The 19,097-nt window shown below is 37.3% G+C and overlaps 1 protein-coding gene across 3 annotated transcripts in view; it reads left to right on the forward strand.

Moving 5' to 3' along the window:
• AKAP6 (A-kinase anchoring protein 6) overlaps positions 1-19,097 on the forward strand; it is a 410,046-nt gene that overhangs the window by 289,107 nt on the left and 101,842 nt on the right. For all 3 annotated transcript variants that reach the window (XM_069559473.1, XM_069559474.1, XM_069559475.1), the window contains one exon: positions 131-251. In XM_069559473.1, the coding sequence (XP_069415574.1) occupies positions 131-251 (121 nt within the window). The remainder of the gene's footprint in view (positions 1-130; positions 252-19,097) is intronic.

Genomic DNA, 19,097 nt, shown 5'->3' on the forward strand with positions numbered 1-19,097 from the left:
AATTTTTCCTTCTCTTTTTACAGGTATCACCCAGGAACATCATAGGTTTTCAAGAATATATTATTCTAATACGAGATTTTTAACAACTACACTGTATTTATGCATAATACATTTTGTGCCTTATCTTCAGGCTTCTGGACTTTGATTCAGAATATCAGGAGCTCTGGGATTGGCTGATTGACATGGAGTCCCTCGTGATGGACAGCCACGACCTGATGATGTCAGAGGAGCAGCAGCAGCATCTTTACAAGGTTAGAGCTACCCTTCTTGCCTTTACCTTGCTGGGGAAGATCTGATTAGCCTGACAAGTCTTTCTCTCTCTCAGGATATCTTTTGCGTTCATTGTATGTATCATGGTGTCTATTAGAATTCCCTTCCCTGTCCCCAAACTCATTTCCATCCCCTGTGTGCTGACAGACTGTACCGACATCATAATTGCAAGAAAGTTCCCTTTATCACATTCTATTTGGTGTAATTCTATAGAAGGACAAAGATTTATCTTCAAGATGAATAGCAATAAATGAAACTGCATTAATAAATAGACTGAAACAAAATGAAGGATAAATAGACTGGTAACATTTAACAAAATGTATTGTGATTGGAGCACTCAGGTGGATTCTGTCCACCCCTCAGATATTTCCAGAGATTAAAAAAAAAAAAAAAGCCTTCCGATTGGCTTGCTGCTTCCAGGATACAGGGCTTGTCCAATTTAATGTTTATTAGTGTTACATAGCACAGACGTTGTCATATTAAGTCAATGCATTTGCGTGTGATTTAAGAAAACTGGCTTGGAACTCACATATTGATTGCAGGCAATCCATCTAATAACTATTTATATTGTTTTCCATGTCTGTTAATTCACCCTTAGCCTACTGTGTTTCACCGATTCTACTTAAATTGTCTTAGAAGTTCTTGCAAAACAGTCATGTGAGTTTGACTTGAAAAAATGGTTGCAATATTCACAGTGTCTGAAAAAGCAGTTGGGGAGGGTAGAGGGACTTTCCACTGAAATATCAGACTGCAGTAAATCTTCCTCATTTAGGCAATTTTTATTGGAGTAATTCTGACAGTTGTCATCCTTGAATTGCTTTGAGCATATGGCATATTTCAAAGAGCAGATTGTGAATCATAAAAAATAAAATTAATAACTAACCACAGAATCAGCAACAGTATAATGACAAGAAACAACTACCCTCTAGCTTTTTAAAATTTCTTATAGAATAAGAAGTACATTCAAGGTCAAATAGAAGTTGTCTTCTTTCTTCTCCAATTTTTTATCATTTTAAATTACCTTTCTATAATATATTATTTTAACTTTTACTTCCTCTAAAGAGACATATTTATTTTCAAGGGTGTGGTAGACTTTAATTTGTGTCCCCTGGGAATCATCTTAGTTAACAGAAGATATAAGCTCCCTAGGGACTCAGCAAACGGTGATATTTTACTCCCTAAAGAATTCTGCCCAACATTAATCAAGTTTGTTGACTGCTAGCTGTTTCCTGTATGGATAGCTGTCCACAGTAGCCACAAAGCTACCATCGTCTGGCAGCACATATTGTTAGGATAACAATTTCAACCTAATGTAACCAAAGTGAGATGATTTTGTATCTCATGCCAGGATCAAGACTTGCATATGAAAGATGCCTGTAAATCTATATTAATTGTTTGTTAATATTTGCTTTATCCCAAAGACTTAAGCATTAAAAGTCTAGGTAAAAAAGAAAAATATAATAATATGAAAGTTATCTAATCATAAGCCATTATCTCAGAGTTTACTGCATCCATGATGCTAAAGTTCTTTTTCTTGGTGCATTTTGTATTTTGCACATAAACCACTATTTTTTTAGAAACAGTGCTCTTCTTTGTCAAAATCGCATTCATATAATTTACATCACAATTAATAGGAAATCACTGAACAAAAAGTGCAGTCTTCTTTTGCTTGTGGTTTCCTTGTTAAGTGCTCTGCCTGCGAATTTCCATTCTGGCGTATTGAAGGCCATTATTCCTCCCACTCAGTACTTCTGGAGTATAGTACTTTTCCAAACATTTTGGTACTGGGGTTCTTCATTTGTGACTCGTGTCAGTATATCTAAGCTCACTAGACTTGCACTAATTTTTCATTTGGCTTATAAACAAATTACAGATTAGGTTAGAAACCAAAGGCAATGCTACAGGTTTATGGAGTGTCTCTCTTTATATAAACTTCCAAATTATTCCAGAAGTTTAGAAATCTCCAAAACAGTCTTGAGGATATTGATGAAGGACTCATTTAGAAATTGGGGTGGCTGCTGAGTTAGAAAAACTGATGGCAGAAAATTAATTTCAGACCTTTGCCAAGAATCCCCAGGGATTCTCAGGTTAGGTCAATGTTTCCAGTGTCCCATTTCTCTTTCTAATCTGCTTTTCTAGGAATCAATTCAACTAGTGCCTTGGGAAAGTGAGATTTGGAGCCAGTGGATCACAGAGACCCCTAAAGGACTAAAGCTTTTCAGTTGGTCCCCAGACCTTTCTAGGCTTTTGATACCATTTGAATCTACCTTATTCATTTTTAATCTTAAAATTTGTTGGCCCTAAAAATTACCAACATGTCCTCAGCCTTTTTCACCAGGGGCACCATCGGCATTTGGGACAAAAAAATTCATTTGTAGGTCTGTTCCTTCCACTACAGGGTATTTGTGATTCGTGTTCCTCCAATCATCATGACAACTCAATAGGACACCCAACTCTTTTCACAGAATTTTCATCTATCTCAGCTTGTCTATGTCATGTTCGTTTGATAAAATGCTTGTATAACTGAGAAAAATGCTTTCCACTGGTATTCTTTATGTTATTTAACAAAGCATCTTATCTAATTGATATTGAACTAATAATCGTTGAGTTATAACAATTAAGGATGATATTGAAACTCACTATCCCTGCTATTAATGAAAAGAATGACAGTGAACAGCTTTTAAGAGAGACTTCAACTAAGTTACGGTACATTCCCAGGAACTGTAGATCAGGACAGGTATTCCTGTTATCACAGAATTTGAGACTTTTGTCCTCCTCTCCCTGGTGAGGAGTAGGGCTCTCTCTATTTCATCATTCAGCTGATTTCCTGGTATGGAGAGGCATGCCCACACCCCAGTTCTGCATTGCTCAGTCCTAGGTTGATCCCTGAAGTTCACCTTTGTAACTGTTACTTTAGAGGAATATAGTAAGATGGTAGTCAGAGAGTAGGAAGTTGTTTTATTTTATTTATTTATTTTTTATTAACATTTTCAGTATTAGGTACAACCTTCCTGACTTTACTTTATATTCTTGTCCCTGCTGGAAAATCATGTGACTCCTAGATATGGAACTTCAGATAAAGACCAGACAATTCATTCAGCAGACCTCCTGAGTGGAGCACGTTTTGTAATATCTTGGTTACCCTAAAACACCAGAATGCTCAAGGAACTTTGAAGGGGAAAGAATTAGTTTTGAAAGGCAAAGAATACGTTGATGCAATCTCACATAATTTAGATCCTTAATATTACAATGGGCTATAAAGTGGATTATCTGTTTAAAAAATTTCTTGTTATTTTCAGATTGTTAGAAATTTAAAATCATTTTCTTTCTGATTAGTTTTAAATTGCTGGGCCCTAAGAACGACTTGATTCTTGTTAAAAAGTAACCACTCCCTTAAATATATTTTCTTCTTTGTTTGGAGATAGTGAGACATGCTGCCAATGTCTGTCCTTTCTCCTTCTTGGTCTGGCTCAGCGTCAGCATGGGGATCTTCTGAAGCTGTTTTCTAATAAACAATGGCAGTATCATCAGCTTAGAAAACACAAAGGTAGTCTTTTCTCGTTTCTTTCTTCCTCAATCTGAGAATCACCTCCAAGGAGAATTTACTCCCACTCTCTCACTTTCTTTCTCTTCATTCCTCCTACCTTCCTAAGTAGGACAATTTAATTTGTCAAAAGTAACACCGTGATTTTGAAAGTTCAGCTCCTATTTGGACTAGCATTACGAAGCCAGAATTCCTAATCACAGGGAGCTGTCACTCTGCTGGTCTGCATGTGCATTAACTATTAATGGAGAAATATTTAAAACCCACTTGCCAAGGAAAAGCTTTATTTTCCATTCCTACAGATCAAAGGTGGCATTATTCGTGGGCTCAGAGAAGCTCAGGACAGCTCCTCCCCCATCCTGTACATTTTATAAATTGAGTGACCTGGAAGCATCTCCACGATGGGAGAGTTGGAGCCAGCTGGGCCTGTTGCTGCTGTCTGCAGCAGAGGCAGCCAGTCCTGGAGGGCCGCGAGGCTGTGCCCTGCAGCAGCTTCATTCTAGGGCCCGGAGCACTGCCGTCTCTGCTACTTACAGAGCACAGGTGACAGAGCCCCTAGTCATGCTGCATGTTTCAGAGATGAAGGGTTAATTCCAAGAGCCAGATTCAGGAGTTATGGGCTGGTGTTTATAGTTATTGTTGAACAAGAGCTGTTTTCAGATAATATGAAAGTGAAAGTGTTAGTCGCTCAGTCTGGTCCAACTCTCTGTGACGCCATGGACTGTAGCCCACCAGGCCCCTCTGTCCATGGAATTCCCCCAGCAAGAATACTGGAGTGGGTTGCCATGCCCTTCTCCAGGGGATTTTCCCGACTCAGGATTTGAACCTGGGTCTACCGCACTGCAGGCAGATTCTTTACCTTCTAAGCCACAAGGGAAGCCCTCAGATAGTATGAAGCTCACTAAAATACTATATTTAGAGATTTGTACCTTGAGTGAATGCCTTAGCTATTCCACATCAGTAAAAGATTAGATTATATTACTTCTAAGGGGTTAAAAATAACTCTTCTAGCTTAAAAATAATATAATACTGACACTTCAACCAAGATGTATATGCTTTCAGGGAATTTACACTGAAGATGTTGTGCTTAATTTAGGCAGTTAGTTATTCGTGTTTTCTGCTTTTGTGGGAAAAATCCAAGTGTCCTATATCTTTCTCCATTGGTGTAAGTATTATAAAAAATATGTTCTGTGTGAAAAAGGAAAACTCATTCATTCTATATAATACAGTGCTCACTAAACATAGTAATTTTTATTTTGTTATTGCTTTGGGGTTGTTTATAAGACTTCACGGGCTTCCCATGTGGTTCAGTGGTGAAGAATCCACCTGCAGTGTAGGAGCCACAGGAGACATGATTTCAATCCCTGGGTCAGGAAGATTCCCCTGAAGGAGGGCATGGCAATCCACTCCAGTATTCTTGCCTAGAGAGTCCATTGAAAGAGGAACCTGATGGGCTACAGTCCACAGGATTGCAAAGAGTCGAACACGACTGAAGTGACTTAGCATAGCATAAGACTTCACAGGAAAATAGTAAAAATATGTTTAATATATAAGTACAAATCAGAACTGGGAAAATATATGTAGGCTGGATTCTGTTTCTGTGAGAAGAGTTAATATGTAGTCACATAGACTATAAGGTCCTACACAACTGCTTAAGATCCTAAAAGTTTTTCTGGGTTTCCTGGTAGTGAAAGCAAAGAGGGAAATATGCTCAGATGATAAATTTACATTTTCCATTAAAAAAAAATATTATATTTCCTTGGAGAAATTAAGTTTATTTTGATACTTAGAAATGAAAATATCTTCTGTTAGGATTTTTTTTAATATAAGGGATTAAAATGGTACAATAGAGAAATAACTAGCCACAATTATTTCTTACAGGTAGACATAATACTTCTGACAAGTAAGTTAGTTATGTTTACTCTGACTCTGTTGCCAGGTAATGCTTGGAGACTTTGAGCACAGCTCTCATCCATAAGTGGCTTTTTTCAATGATAGTTTGGCCAGATGGAATTAATGAAAGGACATCAGTATTATATACTGGAAAAGAAGAGGTTATTTGTAAAATGAGAAAGAAATGTAAACATTGAAGAGATAGAAAAACAGTTGAAATCAGTTAATACAAAGTTAACCAAAGGAGAAAAAGAGTAGAGGAGTAAATTAGGTAGACAAATGAATAGGTAAAAAAATGCTAAAAAATCAAATACAAACAAGCTTTTAAAAACCAAAACACTGAAAAATGAATTTTTTTTTTCCCCAGAGGAAAAAAAAGCCAGACAAGAGAAAGGGGTAAATTTTAAAAGGATAAAGTTACTTTAGAGAATTTAGATGTGTATTTATTATAAGACAACCAATGTGACTTTTAAAATAATCATGTGTATGGAATGGGATAAGAAATTCTAGGGAATAAGAAATATAATGTAAAAGAAGAAAAATGGGACATAGTTGACTTATTTTGTTTTTATAACTATTGATGCCAAAATGATGTTGTCATAGCTATGAACCGATCATAGAAAACTGGTTAATCATGCTTGTCCTGTGTTTTGTAAATTCAGCTCTCTGCAATAGTTCTCTTTCATTTTGTTCCGGATTATATTGATTTGTATAATTTTGAATGTGGCTTGAGACCTTTATGCTGAACTTGAGCTCTTAAAAATGTAATGGTAGGCTGGTTCATGGTCCAGGTCACAGTAACTAGGCTTAAAATAGAAGAAAGTCCGTTAACTTTTTTTTTAACTTATGTGTTGGTGTACAGAATAGAAGTACTCGTCAAAAAATTAAATTCTGTTAATTAGGCTTTATATTGGAATTTCAATATCCAAATTTTCTACCTTGATTGTTCAAAGGAAGCAAATTACTGGTTAGTGAAGCAGTCAAGGTAAAAATGTACCTGGTATATCAGGCACAAGAACCTACTGATAATTTTTTACCTCTTTCCCAGTAGATTAATTGTAGAGCTTAATTGTATGTTAGATTAAAACTCCATTAAGATAAGAAGAATATGCTTAAAATCATTATAATATTGCAAAAAACATTATCTAATCATTTTTAAAACAATCAGAATGGAAAAACCTAGGCTGTCTCCACTGCTGTCTAGAAGTGAATTTGTTGTTCCATTTTTTTAAAGTTCAAAAAGTCCTTAGATTTGCTGTCATATTAATTTGGGCTTTGATGAATCAGTGTTTGCTTTGAATACTTTGAATACTTGAGTATACATATATGTATATATATATATATTTTTTTTCTTTTTCTTTTTTTTTAGAGAGGGCAAAACTTATCCTGAAAATGTTAGAATAAAAAGTAGATGGATGTGGTTTCTGAACAATATATGAAACACTATTTATGCTAGAGCTTATAATACCTATTTGCACTGCTTTTTTAAAAGGGGAGAAAAAAAAGAAGGATGTTAAGAGAATAGTATGCCAAGAAATAGCTGGTTCTGTGTGCAGAGGGGCAAGGAAGGGAAGCCCCGCCAGCAGTTTTTGTCTCTGGCGGGTGAGCTACTGTCCGGAAGGTGCGTTGGCTCTCTGGGCAGCCTCAGCTGTATTGTACTGCTCCCTCTCTCCCTGGCCTGGCCTGCTCTGGCCTAGAGTGGATCAAACAAGCCGTGGGGAAAGTTCCCCTCATTTGCATCACTTCTAGACAGCCCTGTCGTACTCTCTGCTGACAGGAAATCACTGTCTTTGTCACCTTTTCTCAGGGCCCTCCTTTTGGCAGAGATGGGCCATGTGACCACGCTTAATCACAACAACAGGGCTGGCTCAGGACTCAATGACATGTTTTCCTCAGCACTTCAATAAATGGGGTAGAGGAGTCAGTAGGAAATGACTACATTAATTTCAGAGTGAAAAGATAATTAACACTTGAAGGACTCATGCTACAACCTATGAATTATTATTCAAATTGAAGTTAATTTATCAAAAACTTGTGAAAACTATCTTTCTTAATGTAACTGTTTTTAAAAAATATACCTTGAATAGTAAGATTTGGGCATGTTGGAGGGAGAATGGGAAGAAGGAGGGGAGAGGGGACTTTGGGTGGAGGGTGTAGAGTGTAGGGGGAGGAAGAGAGAGGGCAATCATAGCCAGCATTAGCTATGTTTGAAAAAGCAACTTAAATGGGCTAAAACTTCAACATTTGGGACTGAAGGCTGGAGCATGTAAAACGCTTACTTAGATGATATGAATAGGACACTGGCAAACAAAAGCAGCAGTGTGCTCCTAGAAAACTGTGCTTAAAGGAGTTTCCTTGGCAACAGAAATGCAGTTCCAAAAGTAGACAGAACTTTCCTCAGAAAACATACTATTAATAACAACCTTCCGGAACAACTTGGAACAATTTGACGACTTGGCAATAATAATGCCAAGTGTTCTGCAAATTAATCTAACACATAGCAGTTATGTTTCCCTTGCCCATAATTTTTCTGGGCCTTACCTAGAACTCACTGCTTCTCAGTGGCACAATGTGAAAATTATTTTTAAATGTTGTCATGGAAAATGAAAACAAAAAGAAATGCTAGTGATCAGCAGTGGCTAGTGATTGTGTTCAGCCTTTTGGAAACTACCAGAGAACTTGGTTTAATGAGATGAGTCTATTCCAATTAAAACTATTACTTTTAATATCCAACAAAATACTTGGATAAACAAATCTTGGTAAAGGGTTAACAGCCTGAGACTTGCTGTGATGTGAAGCACATCTTGAGGCCATTGGTTATATAAATGTAACACTTCACCCAATACTGCTGGGTGTTATTTTTAAAAGCATCATCATTTCTTGTCAGCCCAGGGAATAAACTAATCTTGGATCTACTTGGCCAATGGGAATCATTTGAATTCTCCTGAAGGCTATACATTGCCAGCCAAGAAAGGAAGAATGTTCCCCTACTCTAACCTTTCCTGAATCCTTGGCTCTAAAGGTTAAAAGTAATCAATATCTCATTGTGCTTCTTGGTTTCAGGGTAATAAGTAATAACCATCATGTTAAAATACAAATGATTACAGATAGCGCTTAAATGAGTTGACCTGTTTGGGAGCTTTTTATTAATTGCAATCAGGATAATCCTTTAAGTTTGCTAATAAAATTTTGGATTAAATTGCAAAAATTTCAGCCTTTAACTTTTGAAAAATGACTTTTACTTAATTAGACATGAATCCCCACTTCTGTTAAGCTGCGAGATTTGGCTTTAATTCTACATGTTTATAGATTTCTTCCTAGTTTTATAGAAATGGATAAGAGGACATTTACATTCCTAATAAGAAAAGATGTTTGGTTTACTGTTGTCTTTGGCTCCTGAACTGCTCAATACTATATAAATATATGTTTCAAGTCAGTGAGTTAAGGGAAATGTCCCTCACCTACTTTTTAGTATTTCCTACTTTTAAATTGCTTATCTTTAGTGGATCTATTCATATTTAGGCTAATCTGGTTTGACGCTAGGAAAAAAGTTGTATGTTGTGTGATTAAACTTTACAGACAACTGTGGTAAGAACTGGGGGTTATTTATTTTGCCCCTCCCAAATTGCCAAATTAAAAGATAAAAACCAAATATTGTTTTTAATATTTTATGACATTAACATCTTTTATTGGCATTGGCAAAAGGGTCTTAATATAAAAAGGATAAATGTTAGGTTAATGTTCCATATAATCACATCAAGAAGCCGTTGGTTATGGTAACCATAACTACAAGGAAGTATATGATATGTATGCTATTAAAGCCAAATATTTTATCTTTATTATCATTCTGAGTTTTACAGTTTGTTAGGATTTCATGCGTATATTCCTAAAGCTGGAGATGAGGCTTCTTGTTGCTGTTGTTTAGTTGCTAAGTCATGTCTGACTTTTTACTACCCCATGGACTGTATCCTGCCAGGCTCCTCTGTTCATGGGATCTCCCAGGGAAGAATACTGGATGGGTTGCTGATGCTGTCACTTCAGTCATGTCCGACTCTGTGCGACCCCATAGACAGGAGCCCACTGTCCCTGGGATTATCCAGGCAAGAACACTGGAGTGGGTTGCCATTTCCTTCTCCAATGCATGAAAGTGAAAAGCGAAAGTGAAGTTGCTCAGTCGTGCCCGACTCTTCGCGACCCCGTGGACTGCAGCCCACCAGGCTCCTCCATCCATGGGATTTTCCAGGCAAGAGTACTGGAGTGGGGTGCCATAGCCATTCACTTCTCCAGGGGATCTTCCCGACCCAGGGATCAAACCTGCATCTCTTGCATGCAGATAGATTCTTTACCACTGAGCCATACTGGAAAGGTAGCTAAATAATGTTTTGGTTATTTCAAAAGAAGTCCTGGTAGCTGTCACAGTAGACTGGCGATTGCCAGCTGTGGGTGGAGCAGGGGGCAGGCAAAGTTCAGCCATAGCGCTTTCACAAACAAACTTGTTAACTTCTTTCTTTTTTTTTTAAACCTCCTTCCTTCTTGTCCTTGTTTTACTACCATGTCTAACTTTAGAAAGAAGTAGATGTGTGGTGGTCCAAGGGACATAATTTTTAGACTATTAGGTATTCCCCATCCCAACTATCTTATCCCCATTACTAAATGTCCACACTGCCTTAAATCCCATCCTTGAGATTCATGTCTTTATGGTAAAGTCTTCCCAGGTGATGCTAGTGGTAAGGAAGCTGCTTGCCAGTGCAGGAGATGGAAGAGACACAGGTTTGATCCCTGGGTGGGGAAGATCCCCTGGAGAAGGGCATGGCAACCCACTCCAGTGTTCTAAAAGGGCTTCCCAGGTGGCTCAGGTGATAAAGAGTCTGCCTTTAATGCGGGAGACCTGGGTTCAACCCCTGGGTAAGGAAGATCACCTGAAGAAAGGCATGGCAACCCACTCCAGTATTCTTGCCTGAATCCCATGGACAGAGGAGCCGGGTGGATACAGTCCATGCAGTTGCAAGAAGTTATGACTGAGTGAAGACTTGACTCATAAAGACATGGCTGAGTGACTAACACTTTTGCTTTCATAATTTTTAGAGTATTAGGTATTCTCAGTCCAAACCATCTTATCTCCATTACTAAATATCCGCACTGCCTTAAAGCCCATCGTTAAGACTCATTTCTTTATAGTAAAAAAGAATGTACTCTAATGGCAACCCACTCCAGTGTTCTTGCCTGGAGAATCCCAGGGGCGAGGGAGCCTGGTGGGCTGCCGTCTGTGGGGTTGCAGAGAGTCGAACATGACTGAAGCGACTTAGCAGCAGCCGCAGCAGCAGTGTATGGGCAGGGGGAGAATACTATTGAATTCAATGCTAATTTTGTCATCTAGTTTAAATGGAAAGACACTGAGAAGGTAAAATAGAGTGAAAAGTGGGTAGAGAGAAGAAATCTAGAAAAGGAACTAAGGACAGATGCTATCTACTTCACCATTTGATAAGAAGGGAAGTGTGTGTGTGTGTGTGTGTGTGTGTGTGTGTGTGTGTGTGAGAGAGAGAGAGAGAGATAGGAGGTAGGAGTAGGATAGTGGGACAAAAAAAAAAAAAGAACATTGGTCAAATCTTAATATTAGACTGTGTCAGTGCCCTGTACACATTATTGTATTTAATACTAATGATGATCTTGAATTATTGTCCCCACTTCATGTACTCTGAGCTTGAAATACAGAGAGGTTAACTGGTTAGTCTAGAATAACAGAACTAGTTTCTTAGTCAGGATAGGCTAGGGTTTGCTGAGATAACAAACAGCCCCCAAATCTCAAAGGTTTGAACCTGCAAAAATTAATTTCTCATTACATATTACGCATCCATCACAAGTGAGTTATGGGCTATTCTTGATATTGTTTGCTAACTCCAGGACTCAGACTGATAGACTAGTCACCCTCTTATATATTCCCTCAATGTGGCAAAGAGGAAAGAGACTTCTGGAGGGTCTCATTCTGGGTATCAGTCTTCTCCTTGAAAGAAACACATGTCACTTCCTCTCAAAATCATTGGCTTGAACTAATTGCATGGCTCCACCTTATTCCAAATTGGATGGGGAAATTCACCCCCACTATATGCTGGAAGGAAGAAAACTAGAAATATTTGTTGAACTGAACTAGTAACTACCACAAGAAATAAGTAAAGAAGTCAGGGTTTGATCCCAGTTTGGGTAGTTCTAATGCCCATAGTCTTTCGTATACTGCTTGCCTGCCCACTGTTGCCCTATATCCTCTTCTCTACAACAGGTAAAATTCTTGCAAGAACATTGTTTCCTCCCTCTCTATAAGCTTTTTGTGCTAAGATAGAAAGAAGAAAGTCCTCAATATTTAGATGGTATATCTGCAGAGAAAATGGGCTGGTTCTTTAGCCACTCATCAACCTTTCTTAAACACCTCAGCATCCTAGGGAGGCGTGCTATGTTTTGCCTCACAGAGCCTCCTGTATTTTGTCAGTTTCAGGAAAGCTAAGGCTGAAAATAAATCATTGTGGGAAAGAGATTAAAGGTATCAGGACCCTAGAAAGATTTAACCTCATGGATCCTATTATTGGAAAGGGAGTCACTGAAGAAGTGTCCCCTTGGAGAGGTGCTCTAGAGGCATATCATTTGCAGATAAACTACCTTCCCATCCTGTCAAGGAAGCAAGTTCACTTCTCAGAAGCAAGGGCATTCTTAAGCATATTTTTAATAATGTGGGCATTTGTGAAGCTCATACATTCTTAAAATAGGCACTTCTGTGACACTCTGTCCCTAATGAGGCACACTGGACTAAGCCAAGAGGGAAGAGTGGGCTTCCCGCTGAATCTTGATTCGTTTACATAAGACACAATGCACATACACACGTTTTCTTATTCTAAAGCTAGGGAAGAGTCTTCCAGACTAAAATCCTTACTGCTTTTGGGGTTGATTTAAATTTTCCTTCTGAAATTTCTCAGGCCACAGAGCTTCACCTTTCTCCAGAAGGATATCTATACACCCCTGAAACTCAACTGAACTTACTATTTTGGCTGCTTCCTAAGTGGTTGATTCCATATGCTCATAGATATTTGCATAAAAAAGACTTGTGATATTCCCCTTGTCATCTCAACTTAGCCATTGAAACTAGGAAATCTATGCAAGAGAGACACACACACCTAGTTATGCATGCACATTTATGAGTGTTTATGCTTATGCACACAGATACCAAGTATTAACTTGTTGAATTAAAATAATCTTTCTTCAGGACTGGGTCTAGATAAAGTCAGATTCCTTTGACCAGACATACTGGCTATCCCAAGACATAATTGTGCATATATAAATAACTATATAAATCCTTTCATATATGCCAAGTTTCAGTCTGGAGCTCATTTCTGTGTTATAAATCTTGGCATACTGAATTTTGCTACCTTCATTACAATGAAATTATCCCTTTCAATATTCACAGGTGCCTCCCTGCGAGAGGCCTCCTTGAGATTAATTTAGCCATGAGTACTTTTTATTAATTAAATAACATTTTAAATAGTATGGTAGATTTAGACTTTGTGGACCAAATTTGAGAATGAATGATTATAATTTTTATTAGATTTCACACTCCAAGGGCAAGATTCATGTCTGTGTTGTTTATTGATATATCTCCAATGCCTAGCACAGTACCTCGCACAGAATAGAAATTCAATAAATATATGGTGGGAAACATTTTAACAATAAGGCATTTAATAATCTATTAATTAGATTCTATTGATCAGAGCTATGCTATCAACTCATTAATTTTTCAAGAAGGCAATCCTATTTTCATGTTGTGCTAGTTGAGTCTAAAACTTTATGGCCTCCTTTTATATTATTGGAGAAGGAAATGGCAACCCACTCCAGTATTCTTGCCTGGAGAATCCCATGGACAGAGGAGCCCGGTGGGCTGCAGTCCATGGAGTCACAAAGAGTCCGGCACAACTGAGTGACTAACACTTTATGTTATATATTGAGGTGATAAAAAATTTCATAATTTACATAATTTTCAGTTCTGTAAGATATTACAGAAAACCCCGAATGAGTTTTTCTGGGCAACCCAATAGAAAAGTCAAATTTTCTCTCCTTAAAAAAGAGCCACAAGGGAAGCCCCATGTACATTAAGGACAGTTCTTAATACTCAGAGTACTCAGATTTGTCCAGGCTGGTATCAGGGAGAAAAAGAGGGAGAGAGGGAAAAAAGGACAGTGACATCCATGTCTGAGACAAATGGTACAAAAATGTACAATTAATCACCTGAATTCAATGGCTAGTTTCCAACCCCTTGAACCATAGTATTCAATGATGTATTCTTGATTATGTAGACAATCTCAGTATAATTGTTCATACGTATGAGGATAACATGAGCCATACAAACGTGAAGCCCCAAAATAGAGCAGTAGGTGTAGGTGAACATAAACAATCATTTGCAATGTGAAGTATATCAGCACAGTTTGTTCTTGTACTATCGTTAGCAGGAGAGTTTACCGACACTTCCGTTGTATAAAATCTGGTTTGACTTCAGACAACTGTGTGTCTAAAAATGTAATCATGAAGGGGTGAGGAAAAATAATAAGAGATTTGGACTTGGGCTAGCTTTTTAATCCAAGTCCATCATAATGAGGGTGAAGAAAGGAGAAAGACTAAAGGACTGATTCGTCTTTTCAAAGCTGTAGCAAGCTAATTCAGAATAGGAAAATTTAAAAACTACATTTCACTGCTATAATATCGAGCAAAAGCTGAAATAGAATTTTGAAACTTTCTCCCACTGTTGTATTTAAAAAAAATTAAATTCTTCATTATTTAAAAAAATAATTCTCATATACTGCCATTTATACTTTTTATTTAGGTATTAATTGTAAGCTTTATGATTTTAAACAATAAAGCCAAAGATTAAAAGATGTGCCATTTATTTATTTATTTATTTTAATTAATTAATTAATTTAGTTTTTAAAATTTTAAAATCTTTAATTCTTACAAAGATGTGCCATTTAAAATTAGATTTTGATAAAGATTTGTGATGAATTCACTTCCTGCCCCCATTTGTGTCTACCTTGATATCCTTTGGGGTTTGCTCTCTTCCCATTGAACTTTGTCCTTCCTCCTAAGCTTTCCTCAGCTGGGAAATGGTAAGATTTGAAAATATGCATGAAGAACACTTCTCTCTGTATGATTGTTCTCGCCTCTTCACTCTCTTCAGCCTGGTAACGCTAAAGACCAATTCTGTGAATCTCTAATTTTCTTGTAAGCCACAAAAATCTTCACGTTCATGAAAACTTAAATATAAATGAATCGCTAGAGTTGAGCTAATTGAATTCTTTCTCTGCAACAAGGGAGTATAGCACAAGACCTCAAATTTGGCCAGCATTTTATAACCAGTGTTTTGATGATAGTTTAAGAGGCTCCATTCATCCAAGTTTGGGTTTGAAAAGGAAATAAAGTATGGAAACACTATCAGAGCCTTTTCTGTTTACAAAAAGATCCAAGGATACCATGAATAATGCCAGAAATTTCATGTGACAGCCAGCTCTTGCAGGATTTTTGAGCTCACCAAGTTCAGGAAATACAGTTACAGAAAGCTGGTTGAAGCTCAAAGATTTGTTTAAAAAATTGACTGAAGTGAATAATTGTGTTCCCTGTCCACAATGCTGCTCAGGCCTGTGCCCTCCTGGGTGGATGTCTCCCCAGAGCTGGGTAATATTTGACACTGGAAAAATATTTTGTGAATTGAATCACCCGCTTAATGAGTGTTTTCTCCTGAATCTTCCAAAGTGAATCTTTTAGAGGTTTTGTACCGTTATTTACCCATGGGAAGTGAGAATTTTACCTGGAGTTTCAGGACTGCAAGTGACCTCAAAACGACCTTCATTTCGTTTCCTCTCTTTCAGAGATTGTTTTTTTATCCATTCCAGATAGGAGAGAATTTGTCCTCCATTACAGATCTTTCCAGAGGGAATTCACAACCTTCCATTAAAATGTTTAACAACTCTCCCTGCCCTGAAAGTCTTCTTGTATCTAGTGTAAATCCCTTCCGTGAGGATTTATTGTCCAATCGGCTGGAATCCCTGCTCTGTAATTAAATTTCTTCTGTTTTCTAATATAGTCGCATATCTTTTCTCATCTTCTGCAGTTTTCTTTTTAAGTTAAAAAGTCTTTTATTTCAGTTTGTCTATACTCCATCTAATTGAAACCACCTCCATCCTCTTTTGTAGGGGAAATTATGCTAATATGGAGAGACTGCTGGTAAATCTATGTATTTGAGGAACTTTAATGATGTCTGTGGATTTCTACATTGGGTTTTTCAACTCTCTCCTATTAATAGTTAATAAAATAGTTCATGGATGGTTTGGAAGTGGAATGTGGTCTGTCTGAGATGGTATGACTTATAGTGTATACCTGGGGAGAAAAGAATTGAAAAAGAAAAAGAAAATGACACCAAAATAGACCAAAAAAAAATTATCCTCCCATTTAAGGACAGAGCTGCTTCTTCTCCCAGTGGATGTGTAATGTATTATTTATATAAGAGTGAGCATCTTGTTTTTGGCTCACTTTCCATTTGGAACGTATATGGTATGACAGTTTCCTTGGCTTATTGTTGTATATGTGGCTATCTATTTTTAATACATTGCTTTGTCTTTTTTTATGCTTGCTTGCATCTGTTGTTATGAAAACTGACATAAAGCTTTTAAACATAACAGAAGTGATGGAGAAAGAGATGGAAGAGACAAACAACATTTCAAGGAAACACGAGGTAGAGAAACAGGAACAAAGTCACCATGGAGCGAAACCAGAAGCAGCTTCTGATGAACGGGAGGGAGGGTCAGAACAGGCATCAGCAATCATGGAGAAAAGGAGGCTATATAAAGGAGGAGCCTACATAAAGCGTTTCTAAGTTAGAGGGAGCAGAGTTCATTTTACACCAAATTATTTAAACTTTTTAAGCTGCAGTTTTTAAACCTGTGAAATGGGAAGAGCACCCACCTTGAAAGGTTGTTAGAATTCAATGATGTATGTAAGGGGTTCAGCCTTGTGCTTATTTAGTAAATAGTATGGGCCCAATACATAGTATAGAATCAAGGGGTGACAAACTACAGCCTGGAGGTCAAATCCAGACCATGGCCTGTTTTTTAAAATAAAGTTTTATTGGAACACAGGCACATTCATTTATGAATTGTTTGTGGCTATATTTATACAAAGATAGCAAGTTGAGTAGTTTCAGCAGTGACCAAATGACCCATATGCCTTAACTGTTTACCCTTGAATGACATGGGTTTGAACTGCCTGGATTCACTTATGCATGGATATTTTTCAATAAATAAGAACTACAATAAGTCCATGATCTGCAGTTGATTGAGTTGCTGAGTCTCAGACAGGGAAGGTCCACTGTAGTTATACTCAGAATTTTGACTGTGTGGGTGTCTGTGCCCGTAACTCTCAACTTGTTTGAGTCAGCAATACTCTCTGGCTCTTCACAGGCAAAGTTTGCCAGTCCCTGGTATAAATAATAACTATTACAGCAACATTTTTAGGAATACACGTTACTGTACAGATTTGAATGATTTTCCAATTCAGTTTTCTGTCTGTTTTATTACACTAATACATGTTGACTATCATTATTTTGCCCAAGGTTCTAGTTTTTCTTATGTAACAATCCAAAGTCTGCCTATTTTGCTTGCTTTTCAGTGTAGCATTAAATGGTTAATTGGTTTATTTCACCACCAGGTGGCCTCCTATACTCTGTTGTGCTTGTGGGACCCAAATGAAGCTGAAAGTGTATCTAACACACTTCCTTCAACTTTGGCTGTTATTCAGCTTTTATTCATATTTCTCTGGTGGCTTGACTGCTCGCAAATCATTCTATGAACCCTATGTTTTGTATTTGGTCCTGAAAGAGAAATTTACATTGACCTTTTAAGAAAATTAATTATTGAGCAGAGTTAGAAAGAATGAAAACAGTAAAAACAAAATAAAAATATTTAAATGCACACTCACACATACGCACATTCAGTAAAGTAGAGTTTTAAAAAACAAGTTTAGCTGCTACTCTAAGAGCTGTACCATGACTCAGCCCTGCTGTCATGTGCATGCTATCAGGATTTACTGATCTTGAAGCTTCCTCAGGAAAAGGAAAAGACCACGGTCACTCAGATCTCCATATAGTAAATTCTTGAGCATGGGTGGACTTCATCTCAGTGCCTCAGTTTCTTTGTTATTTTTATTCCCTAGATCCTCTTTTGAGTGTTCTTTGATCTAATTTTTAAGCTTCATATAAGACCAGTGTAGGGAAGAAATGATTTGAAAGCCCTGGGATAAAGCACAAGGAGGCTGGACTCTCCTTAGGTGATGACACTGTTGCTTTCAGGCTTTGTTTTCCTCATCTTAAAGTGAGAGAGCTGGACTGGGTAGTTCCCAGGTCCATTCCAACTTCAATATTCTCTCTTTGGTGGAAAAACAAAGATTTTTCTAGTTAGTAATTGATTTTGCTATAAGCAATCTGGCAAAAATCAGGATTTTAGGAATAGTTTCCAAGCTAAGGAAACAATATATATTTGAATTTATATAATTGTTTTGCAAACTATCTTAACTGGTAATTTCTAAATGCCACATTATTTTCGGTTCGTTTCAGGTAGTAGTCATAAATACATATGTTATGAGCCTTCTTGGACTCTTTCCTTTCCATTTTACTTTTATTCAGTAGTAGATAACTTCTTGTTTATGCAGATTAGTATAAAATTTTATTTATTTATTTTAAAATTAATTTTATTGAAGTATAGTTGCTTTACAATATTGTGTTATTTTCTGTTGTAAGCACAGGGAATTAGTTATACGTATACATATAACCACTCTTATTTAGGTAACCATTCATTCAGGTTCTTGACAATGTCCTTTGGTAAATTGTCATGGAAGTTGAGCTTTCTCTTTGACGTCTTATTTTCCAGTTATTTTAATTTTCCTACCATTTTCTTTTGGCAGAATTAACAAATACTCCCTGGACTTCTCAACAGCATCAAATAGATATATTTTTTCACATTTCCACTGAAAATGGGTCGCTTCACATCATATGAACGACCCGTTCTTACCTTCTGCTTGTAGTATGGTATGCCCACACCTGGTTTGTATTTTGTTTGTCACACTGGATGTCATTGCAAATATGGCTAAAGGCATTTAGCTGTCTATGAAGAAAGGACCGGAATGGTCTCCAAGGTATTTGGGAGAGCATAGGCTCATATTTGAATCCAAAGTCAACCTTGGGAGGCCTCATGACAGATGATCACTCTTAATGCCAAATTTGCTACTGGGGCTTCTCTGTAGCACTCTCTGGTTAAAGGTAGATTTGTATTTACTTTGGGGAAAAATTGATTTCAAATATTACCTACTTTAC

Source organism: Ovis canadensis, chromosome 18 (assembly GCF_042477335.2).
Source record: "Ovis canadensis isolate MfBH-ARS-UI-01 breed Bighorn chromosome 18, ARS-UI_OviCan_v2, whole genome shotgun sequence".
NCBI classification, from domain to species: domain Eukaryota; kingdom Metazoa; phylum Chordata; class Mammalia; order Artiodactyla; family Bovidae; genus Ovis; species Ovis canadensis.